Source organism: Ruditapes philippinarum, unplaced genomic scaffold (genome assembly GCF_026571515.1).
Source record: "Ruditapes philippinarum isolate M1 unplaced genomic scaffold, ASM2657151v2 ctg15867_1_1_1_1, whole genome shotgun sequence".
NCBI lineage: Eukaryota > Metazoa > Mollusca > Bivalvia > Venerida > Veneridae > Ruditapes > Ruditapes philippinarum.
The window spans coordinates 1-12,544 of NW_026856287.1; the positions used below are offsets into that span (position 1 = coordinate 1).

The 12,544-nt window shown below is 32.5% G+C and overlaps 1 protein-coding gene across 1 annotated transcript; it reads right to left on the reverse strand.

Moving 5' to 3' along the window:
* Window positions 1-78: 78 nt before the first annotated feature.
* On the reverse strand, window positions 79-10,736 carry LOC132746089 (epidermal retinol dehydrogenase 2-like). Its single transcript, XM_060735161.1, has 6 exons — window positions 10,545-10,736; window positions 8,214-8,398; window positions 7,494-7,625; window positions 6,312-6,556; window positions 5,670-5,795; window positions 79-3,144 (listed from the first exon to the last, which is right to left on the reverse strand). Exons 1-6 carry the CDS (start codon window positions 10,696-10,698, stop codon window positions 3,048-3,050), a joined length of 939 nt encoding a protein of 312 aa, XP_060591144.1. The 5' UTR covers window positions 10,699-10,736; the 3' UTR covers window positions 79-3,047.
* Window positions 10,737-12,544: the final 1,808 nt, after the last annotated feature.

The window sequence follows — 12,544 nt, forward strand, 5'->3', positions numbered from 1 at the left end:
GGGTATCATTTTTTTAAATTTAAATGATTTTAACTTTTTTAAAAAGAAATAAAATAAAAGATTAACCAATTTAAAAAAAACAAAAAAACAGAGGCCTTACATGGCCCAACATCGCTCGCTTGATATCCACAGTAGGATAAGGTTATATAATCTAACAACTTATTACATATTTCATGACTGATATCTACATGTATATGGAAATATAGGAAATTAAATTCAATTAATCCATCCAGTAATATCCAATAGAGAAACATGTTTGTAAGTCATGGAATAACTAACATAAACACATATTAAATGATGTTAACATACATTAATTGGGATTTGGATTGATATAAATGAGAAATTAATGCACCGGGGGTTGACAACTGTAATGCCTAAACGTGAATATATATATTGTTGAAATTATTGGCCAGGAAGACTTGTAAATGAATGATCATGAAATGTAAACACTTTCCTAATAAAATTTGTAAAAGGGGTTGAAATATGAAGTCAAAACAGCTATATTTTCTTATTCATTTCTTTCAATTCAGTTTACTTTCTCTAAAATATATGGTTTCATTTACTTACAGCAATAATTATTTCATTCATAGATTTGCACAGATTTCACATTATTTTGCATATTTCTCGGTGAATTTTACCATTCTTGAATTAATGGATATACAGGGTGGATAAAAATAAAGAAAAATATGACCAGAATAAAACCAACAGAAGTTTGGTAAGTCTTAAAAGTAAGTAATATCTAGGACTTCAAAATGTTATCTTTTATCTAAGATAATATCTGAACAAATATCTTGTTGTATTATTATAATATAAAAATCATTCAAGCAATACTCTTAATTGAGCACAATTATTAACATTGTTATCATGAACAATCAATGTCCACTTACCTTTAATATCGTACATATAAATGAATAACAATATTAGATGAACCAGATGACAGACTATAATGACAGTGAATTTCAAAGAAAGGGACTTTATGTTTCTGTGACTAGTTATTTCATTTTAGTCTTAAAAGACAGAATATTTAGAATATTTACTCTAAATAAATCCCCCAATAATGTCCTTGATTAAAAAGAGGATATTGAATGAGTGTAACTTCAATACTAAATTTATTGAACGAGATAAATCAAATCATATTATGCAAGCCTCTAGTTCAATAAATTCAGTAATGAACCTACACAAATATAATATTCTAATTATCACATACCCAAAATTAAGACTGTTTAAAGTAAAAAGAATAATTATTCATTGATGCACCTAGTGCGTCTTTACACTATGTTTGTATAAAGCAAATGATGTCACATTAAAATATATGCAAGACCGTGCAATACCACATTTACGGAGTCGTTAAAGGTGCAGGCCGCACTGGTAAGTGATAAAATAAAGTATGGAATCAAAGTTTAGAAAAAAAAATCTAAGTTGGTCAATGTATATGAATTAATGTAAATATAGATACAAAATGTTAATGAACATGTCAAATTTACCCTACAACACAAGTTAAAGCTGCACACCTCCAATTGAGTCAAATATTTCAAGAAAATCAACCTTGAGAAAAATATACTAAGATTTTAAGAAAAGTAAAAATATTCACAATTAAAGAAATAATTTACATGTTATATGCAATTAATTAATGATTAATAATGATTATTACTACTGCAGGATTTACAGAAAAAAGAATACTTTTGCATATCCTGGCCCCCATAAATTTAAATGCCATTTGCAATGTGTGAATTATTTTCTGAGTTCACTTAATAGTATTATACTTTTTAATACATTTTCAATATTTTCATGAAAATAGGCATGAATCCTGAGCAATGCTGCTTTAACAATTACATTTTGTTTTATTTACAAGTTGAGAAATAAACATTTTACAAAACAAGAGGGCCATGATGTTCCTGAAATCGCTCACCTGTATATAGGCCCTTGGGGCGGGACTAATTTAACCCAGGGGCTTTTTTAACACTTATTAGAAGATGTTTCATGATCAATATCTAAGCTCTAGCTCTTTGGGGTTTTTAAAAAAAGATTTTTTAAGCTTTTACTATATAGACATATAAGGAAAATCAGACCCCTGAAGCAGGCCAAATTTATCCCTGGGGCTTTTATTTGAACAAATTTGGTAGACACTCACTAGAAGATGTTTCATGCTTAATATCTAAGCTCTAGCTCTATGGGTTATTTAAAAGAAGATTTTTTAAGTTTTTACTAGACATATAAGGAAAAACAGTACCCCCGGGGCGGGGTCAATTTTGATCCCAGGGATTTTATTTGAACAAACTTGGTAGACACTCACCAGAAGATGTTTCATGTCAAATATTTAAGCTTTAGCTCTTTCCGTTACTTAAAAGAAGATTTTTTAAGTTTATACTATATACATATAAGAAAAATCAATGACCCCCGGGGCAGGACCAATTTTGACCCCAGGGATTTTATTTGAACAAACTTGGTAGATACTCATCAGACAATGTTTCATGCCAAATATTTTAGCTCTAGCTCTTTTGGTTTTTTAAAAGAAGACTTTTTAAGTTTTTACTTAAAGCAATGACACCATTGGGTGGGGCCAATTTTGACTCCAGGGCTTTTATTTGAACAAACTTGATAGACACTCAATAGAAGATGTTTCATGCCAAATATCTAAGCTCTACCTCTGGGTTTTTCAAAAGAAGATACTTTAAGTTTTTTCTTTCGGTTGCCATGGCAACCAGAGTTCTGCATGGAATTAATTCTTTGAACAATTTTTAAAGGTGACCACCAAAGGACCATTCCTGTGAAGTTTGGATGAAATTGGCTTAGCGGTTTATGAGGAGATGTCATTTAAAGTAAAAGTTTACGAACCCTGGAAGGACGGACGCCGGAAGAAAAGTGATCACAAAAGCTCACCATGTCACTTTGTGACAGGTGAGCTAAAAAAGAAGAGAAATACATAAAAAGATGGTTACAGTATATGTCAAACAATAAGCTGTGACTATAATAGACATATACAGAAAAATATTTTTGTTTTCACAATTTCAAAGCTTGTCATGGCCCTTTTGTTATCCTTTCCTTTTTTAATCTTGTTTAGGTTGTCGGCCCTTAAAATCATCCATACAGTTGTTAATACACAAGTGCTTACTGATAACATGTAGACATGATGTCGGCAGAAACCTGTAATGTATAAATAGAACCTACTTTGAATAACATATAAAAACATTTCAGCCTTAAAGGGACTCCACTGATTTTTTTTTTACATGACAGGACTGAAAATATTTTTCAAATATTTGTATATCATTTAATGTAGGTCTGTACCAATATTTTGTAAGAATATTTTCAGATCATTCCCCCACCTCCTTGTTCCAGAATAATCATTTGTGTTGTGCAAAATAACCCAAAAATCAAAACAGTTTCGCTATAATCGAGCTAAGAAACAGACCAAAAAATTGATATTCAATTTAATTAGGAGTAAATTTCTTTATAATCCTTTGCAGATCTTTCATTTTAAGTGCTTCACTTGATCTATGTAAGAATTTCAAATGTTTGTTTATCAGCCTTTTTTTGACCTCAGTGGAGTTCCTTTAACCTAATGCAATTTAAAGTGACTAGTCTTTGTAACCAGTATAGGGCCTGGCTAGCCTGTACATCTATTCTGTCTCACCAGGCCCTGTCCTGTTGGCAAACCAACTCAAAGTTTAAGCTCTATAACCCCTAAAATGATAATGGACGGTTTTCAAAATCGAAACTGGACATGTCCATTAAAGAAATTTGCTTATTATGGGTTAACTTAAATGACAATCACAGACCAGTGCCAGAATCTCCCTGTAGTCTGACAAGACCCAGCCCTACTGACTAGCTAATTTTAGCTTTCTGATATCAAAACCCTTGATTTTAACAAGAGGGCCATGATGGCCCTGAGGTCGCTCACCTGTATATAGGCCCCCCCCACCCCCAGGCCAATTTTTACCCAAGGGCTTTTATTTGTTTATTTGAACAGACTTGGTAGACACCCATAAGAAGATGTTTCATGTTAAACATCTAAGTTCTAGCTCATTGGGTTTTTTAAAAGAAGATTTTTAAAGTTTTTACTATACACATATAGTTAAAAACAATGACACCCCTGGGGCAGGGCCAGTTTTGACCCACGGGCTTTTATTTGAACAAACTTTGTAGATATTTACTTAAAGATGTTTCATGCTTAATATCTTAGCTCTAGCTCTTTGGGTTCTTTAAAAGAAGACTTTTTAAGTTTTTACTATATGCATATAGGGAAAATCAATGACCCCCTGGGGCGGGGCCAATTTTGACCCCAGGGCTTTTATTTGAACAAACTTGGTAGACATTCACTAGAAAATGTTTCATGCCAAATATCTAAGCTCTAGCTCTTACGGTTCTTTTAAAGAGGAATTTTTAAGTTTTTACTATATGCATATAGGGAAAATCAATGACCCCCTGGGGCGGGGCCAATTTTGACCCCAGGGCTTTTATTTGAACAAAACTTGGTAGACACTTTCACTAGAAGATGTTTCATGCCAAATATCTTAGCTCTAGCTCTTTGGGTTCTTTAAAAGAAGATCTTTTAAGTTTTTACTATATGCATCTAGGGAAAATCAATGACCCCCTGGGGCGGGGCCAATTTTGACCCCAGGGCTTTTATTTGAACAAACTTGGTAGACACTCACTAGAAGATGTTTCATGCCAAATATCTAAGCTCTAGCTCTTAGGGTTGTTTAAAAGAAGATATTTAAAGATTTTTCTTTCGGTTGCCATGGCAACCAGAGTTCTGCATGGAATTAAATTCTTTGAACAATTTTTAAAGGTGACCACCAAAGGATCATTCCTGTGAAGTTTGGATGAAATTGGCTCAGTGGTTTATGAGGAGATGTCATTTAAAGCAAAAGTTTACGGACAGACGACGGACGGACGACGGACGGACGGACGCCGGACGAAAAGCGATCACAAAAGCTCACCCTGTCACTTTGTGACAGGTGAGCTAAAAATCATGGTACATTTCCAAATACAAAAGTGGAAAAAATACGTTATACCTCAAGATACAGCAGAGAAAGTAAGGTATTTGTACAAGTACAATTATTGTAGCAAGTTGTTCGACATCTTATTTTGCTGCTGATTTCTCAAAAAGCGTTTACTAAGGAATTCAGAAACTATCATTTGTATTAATTAAATATAAGGAAATAGCAAGGAGAAATGATGTATTTTTTTCCTTCCATAACTGTAGAGCAAACCCCAAACACGTTTTTTTTTAACAAAGGCTGTCATACAAACAGCTTGCTCAACAATCTCAGGGATTGATAGTAAAACAATACTGGATAAAATAGAATTTTCTAAGTTCAAAAAGGGGCATAATTCTGTCAAAATCTAAGTAAGAGTTGTGTTGCCTTAAACAGTAACTTCCTATCATGCTCTCGAATAAGTGTGTGAAATTTCAACTTATTCCCTTCAAAAGTTTTTGAGATATCAACTTGCACCGAAAAACTTAACCAAAGTATGACGTAGATGCCTGGGTGAGTTAAACAGCTCTCCCTATTCTTCAAATAGTAGAGCTTAAAATGATTTCATATCATCAGGCAAATACAAAGTAATTAGGCAAAACAGATCAAAAAATAACCAATCTGGCCCTAATTAGTAAGGGAGGTAACTACATAAATATGAAACAACAAAGACAAATAAGAATTACCTACCCTTTCAAAGCAAAAAAGCAGTATAATATTCTAGGTATGAGAAGCATGGACTGGTTACACAATACAGCGTCCACAATCTTACCGGCTGCATACTCTGGCTCTACGATCGGTAACAGAAATGGAAACCTACACGAGAGATTTAATAATTGCTAATTTATATTTTTGTTCTGAAGACATGTCAATTAGCAGCAAATTTATATTATAAGTAAAGATGAATTGTTCATTGTATCTTTGATCTTAATAAATAAATTAATGTCATTTTAATCTTGTGATTGCACATGTCTATAATTCACTTATACTTCAAAGAAAAAGATAAAAAAAAAAACAAACTTAGTTATAACAATAATTTAATAACTGAAATAAATCTAGTACCGTACGAAAAGCCATGTGCTGGACGGAATTTATGATTAATCCAGCTCGCAATAAAACATATAAACCATTTTTTTTCAGGTGACTTAAAGGAATTATACAAGCAAATAATTCATGACTGATTAAATTTTTAAAAAATCTGATCCTCCAAAAGTGGCTGCCTAAAGGCCTTAGCAAACTGGCCCCATGTTAATGGACTATTCTCACTAAAGTACCAAAGCAGTCTTTATTTATCCTACTTTTATCAAATCTGTAACAAACAAGAAAAGTTACCTTGTTTTGGCACCTTCAAACATTCCTGTGTTGATAAAGAACGGACAAACTACTGTTGTATATATACCATCTTTACCCTGCGCCTCAAGTTCAAACCTCAGCGATTCATCAAAACCGACAGCAGCAAATTTACTGGCACAGTAGTCAGCAAGGCCAGTAACTCCAACGAGTCCAGCAGAGCTTGCGATGTTTACTATATGGCCGTGATTCCTACTCATCATGTCAGGTAGGAAAGACTTCACTGTCTGAATAACATTTGAGCCGCCTCATGACAAAACCAACATAATGGGTTTGCGACCAGCATGGATCCAGACCAGCCTGCGCATCCGCGCAGTCTGATCAGGATCCATGCTGTTCGCTATCAGTTTCTCTACTTGTTATAGAGTTTGTAAGCGTACAACATGGATCCTGATCAGACTGCGCGGATGTGCAGGCTGGACTGGATCCATGCTGGTCGCAAACCCATTATGTTGGTTTTGTTGTGACGCGCGGCTCATTTAATCATATCATACAGCTTGTTTTCGATGAAATATATAGTGGATATTGAATGAGTGTAGGTTCAATACTGACTTTATTGAACAAGTTTAATAAAATTTTAGTTTACTCAACGAGTCCAATAAATTCAGTAATGAACCTACAGGAATATAATATTCTATTTATCACATACCCAATATTATGACAACAGTTTAAGGTGCAAAAGAATCATTTTTCATTGACACACCTGTATAGTGTTACGCTAACTTTGAGTGCGTCTTTACACTATGTTTGTATAACACAAACTACATCATGTAAAATTATATGCACGGCAGGTTTGTAATATATAATAATATACATGTATTATAAATATATATAAACGTTTTATATAAAATGATAAGCACAGGCTTAGGCTGTAATCAATACAATACTCAGGGTTGACTGCAAAACTGCAGTAACTAATATGAAATGAAGGCACACTTACAACAGTTGTGACGTCAATCCTAAATACATTTATAGTATTGGAATCAATGATTCCCCATGTAAAGAAAAATAAAACAACATAAAATATAGGTCTTAAGCGTTTTTTTTTCCATAGGTTGCTGAAGCAGCCCCGCACTTAATTTTTGGGGGAAAATTATATGGTATTTTTGCAAATAGAGAAGAAAAAACTCATTAACTGATAATAGCAAGAGCAATCAAACCTACCCAGAAATGAGCCATTATGTTTACTTCCATAGTTTTCTGTATCATCATATCTGAACATTCCAAGAATTTTTTCCCTGTCACTATACCAGCATTGTTTACAAGTATATCAACCTGACCAACCTCTTCTTTCACCTAAAAAAAATGAAACTTTGTCAGTTATTGAAAATATGTTGATATATGTATTAATGTATTAAATACTGTATAAAACTAATCAAAAGTAGTCAAAAAAGCTTTCAGTATTTACTCATACACATATTTTTATTCAAGGTATATATACATTTTAATAATTTAAAATTTAAAGCAGGAAGAAATTGAACCGAGAGCTACAATAGCTCATGGTAGTCCTCTCCTTTAATTTTTTAACAAAAGCTATACATATATATTAGCCTTAATTCTTGGTGTTATGAAAAAAGTAAACTCGATGCCGAAAATACAAGTTGCAGTATTTAAATGGAAGAATTTACAGAATCAATGGATTATGATATATGGTACATTTATACATTACTGATGGGATTATTTTAACATACTCAACAAAATTACTATTATGTATTACATTCTGGCAACTTGCACTGAGATGAAAACATCTAGTAAGTAAGGAAAAAAACTAAACCAATTTAACAGTTATGCTGCCGTCAGCAGTATTGACAGATATTTGCTTTATATTCAGTATAAAAGAACAGTAACAAGTTACCTCCTTGAAAAGTACATAAAAACTCATACCCTGTTAGCAACATGATATACATCATCTTTGTCACACAGATCTATCTTGTACGCTTTAACAGTGACACCATACTCTTTACACATTGCTAATGTTTCCTCATTGCCCGTCTGGTTAACATCCCACAATACAAGGCGACATTTCAACCTAGCAAACTTTAATGCCATCAGTCGTCCAATACCACTGCCTGTAAATATGTTGTGGGAAAAAAAGTTAAATGTGCTGTGTCGAAAGGATTAACAAAATTGCAATCTCCTACGCAGTGATCTCCCCTTATCAATACAGTGATCTCTGCCATCACAAACATTTCAATATCAATATTTTTATATGTTATATTTTTTAGCTTTTAATTTATTTTTCATTATTTTGTATACTTTTGATAATTTTTTGATAAAATGTAACGGACTTAGGTAAGAAAAGTTAAAAATAAACAGAAAGAGAAGAATGACGTTAGATTTTCTATGTCACAGTTGAATTCCAATGTTACATCATGTTACTTTCATCATCATATGATGTCTGTCAAGCCAGTGATTACAATTCTGCCAAGGGAGGTAATCACTGTGAGGAGTTTGAGACATATTATCATGACTTACCTCCCTTTGTCATTATTTACATGGGTATTTTTTTTTAATTTCTATACTAAACTAACCTTTAAAATCAGTTGAAACATTATTGAATGACAATAACCATTTTATTTCTGTCAATGATGACAACTTTCTTTACACTTCCACAGACTTTAATTACATTTACTGAAAACTGAGGTGTTCCACTGTTAATGATTTCAATTATGTTATATTATACACATTATTTTTGGATCCCAAAATGTAAATTCCAGTTTAAAATACATTACTTCAACACTTGCAGTAATGCCATACTGGATTAATTGTCAGATGTTATCAGAAAAACAATAGGAAAATGTTAGATTTAAGTGACACAATATAAATTGTCCAACTTTAACTATATCAAAACAGTCACAGGTTTAAAATAGTGATAAAAAATTTTCCAAGCAAGTTATTTTTTTTTTATAAAGTATTGGCTACAGAGTTTAACCATTTACCTCAGTCTTAGGAGCATTTAAAACATTTATTTATATCATGTACCACTAAATATTCATCAGACTTTACATAGGGGTCCTAAATATTAATCTTCAAGTGATGATTGTAAAATAAATCTTTTGTAAGCGATACCATCTGGCGGATCTAGACAAGTATCCATATTTGGTAATATGTTAAAGTGGGGAAGGTAAATGGCTGTAATGATTGGATGCATTTATCATTTTGCACCCCAAATAGCATACTAAGAAGTGACACCTTAAACTGCCCTATTTATACACATAAATAGTAGTCATACCAATGCATTGTACTTTACATATGTTATAACATTAAAAAATTGTGACTGTAAGTTTTGTCAAATCTTGAAAAAAATGTTGAAAATTGTTAAATAGACTGTTGTAAAATTTTCTACAATTTTTAGTAGCCATGAAATATCTTGAACAAATTCTTTAGTGGTGATTACCCTGCTGTTTGAATTTAGGTTAAAATATTCCTGGGTGTGACCCAAGTGGGTCATATCGTTTTTATTGGTTTTTCTAAGAAAGATCAAGATATGTTGAAAATGTACCAATCTTAAAATGAATAAATGTTGATAGATGCATTAATATCTAACATAAATTTAAAGCATAAATTTCCCCTTCCATTTATTATTGGCTATAAACAACTTAACTGATTGGATATTGGTTGTTCCGGGAAATACAAGGAACAGGTGAATTACATGTATATAATCAAGGGTTACAACTTTTAATCTTATCATTTCCTAATTTAAATAACTTACTTGTATGTTTACTGTATTGTATGTTTTTTAATGATTATTTTTAAATGGGGCAAATTGTCACTAATCTAGTGTGAAATGTCATTTTAGAGTCGAATCTTCAATGGGGTGCATCCAAATTCAATTTAGACTGGCTAAGTCTTCTATCTATCTATCTTCTATTAATGTCAGACCCCTCGCTGGGTAGGAGATATGGACAGCTATGAGATACAAGGGAATCAGGGAACCAGTCCCTAGCTCTTATTGAATAGACCCATTGGTTCTTTTACATGCCCAGTGTATAGCATTGATACACGCAAGAATTACCTGGATTTCTTACCAGTACACCTTTAGTTAGGTGGGAAACACTGCATGAAAGTGTGACTGTCTCTGAAAAATCCCAAGGGTGTTACCCAGACTCAAACCCGCCGGCCTTATAAACCCTTCCAATGTTTCGACAAAATAAATCAGTAACATTAAGTTTGGGAGGAAGAATCTGGAGGGTGAAACAATCCTCATTTCAATACCTGCTCCTGTGATGAGAACAGTCTCCCCGGATATATCTTTTGCCTGCCAGCTGGTTGGTACAATTGCCTTTACAATGGCTATGAGCCAGTAATAAACTACGAGTCCTAAACATTTGAGAACACCCTTTATGATATCAACAATGCTTTCCGCCATCTTTCAGTCTTTGACTTTGTTTCTTTATAAATAAAAATCTAATGAGATTGAAAGTTTGGACTTCGGTCGGGTCAAAGGTCAATTTTCAAAACCGAAAGTAGACCTCCAAACACGTATGTAATCTGAATCTTTCAAAATTGACAGTAACGCATTGGAAAATATAGTTGAAAACGTCACAGGCATATCAACCGTGTTGATCTAGAGTCAAACGTTATTTCATATCATATTTCCTTCGCAATTAGAGAAAGTTTGCGTATTGTATTTTTACTGTAAACATGCGTAATACGAAAACATCAGAAAATGCCGAATATTAAGATTGAACAATACCAAATTTTTTTAACAGGTCTGACAACTCTAAAACCCCTCAATAGGAACAATACTACTAAATATATCCCTTCCCTCTCTCTCTCTCAATGCAGATAACAGTTAATTAAGGCCTAAATGACAAATATTTTTGTCTAAGATGGACACATTTCCTTTATAACAAAAGAAAAAATCTACTTAAGGCCGATGTATTTTCTAGAATAAGAAAAACTACAAAAGTTTAAATCACATTTATTATTTTCAAAAGATGAATAATACAGTAGACAATATACTTACCGGTAATTATACTATATATAATGTTATGACTGTTTTCTTTGTTGGATAAGATGTACTGAGTGTTTTAATCTTAATAATTGCTTGTAAATATGTCTATATTTATCGTTGAAGGACCAGTTTCAGTGACCCTAAGAGTATTTTGTCCAAAATGATTAGAATATTAAAGGAGACTAATTTAAACTTTGAACATATTCATCAAAAGTTACTTTCTAGCTCTTGTTAAAAAATGTGAACTGTTATGTAGATAAAAAGTAATAAGAAAATGCTTAAAAAGATAAATTTCCATGAAAAATAGTATACCAGATACACAATTTTGTATTTCTGACCATTTTTTCAAGGTTGCATCAAGGAAATAAGTTAACATAAACAGTGCTACTGGGAAAAATACTTTAAAACATTGCTTTTCAAAGTGGCAGCATTTTATAAAAAGGTCACTGAAATTGGGACGTCACTGAAACAGGGAATCATATGATATGTTTATTGAAGGCTTTGTTGAAAATAAGATTTTGCATTAATGTGTTATCTTTGATGCTTTGATGCATTGCTAAATAAGATACCTTCGTTAATCCTTCTTGACCTTCGATTTATTCCCATCATTTCCCGATATTTCCTAGACAAGTAATTTATCTGTTTGTTATTATCAATAATTGATAATATTTCTACAACAACAAAATACAGAAATTACCCAGCAACGGCTCAACCCGTTTACCATGGCCTACAATTCCTTTTAATTATAATTCATGTTTATTTTTTAAAATCTTATTTTGGTGTACACAGATCTATACAATATACGTAACAAGGAATATAAATCATGGTAACAAAAACAAAATTACAAATTATATAATTAAATGCATGAAATTTACATCAACACAGAGAATGTTCGTAGAAAGCAAGATAACTCAGCAACATATAAATTAAATAGTATCGTACTAGTTACATCCCCTTGTCTTGTGCCACTGATACAGCGTAGTGAAAAAATCACATTTCCCATTATTATTTTATTTCAGTTCTTTAATTAGTTTACTCTACAACAGAATTTATTTGAAGCATACCTTTATCATTTGCAAATAAAGTGCATACCCCCCCCCCCCCCGCGCGAATAGAAAAAAAAACTCTTTCCTCGATTGCAAACGGCGCCGCTTTGTGTAAAGTCTCTCTGGCTTTCCATAATATTTGCCCAACAGACTCATTTGATTTATTCGTGCACGGTGTCCAAAACATTTCACCGACATTTATAGGAAAAATT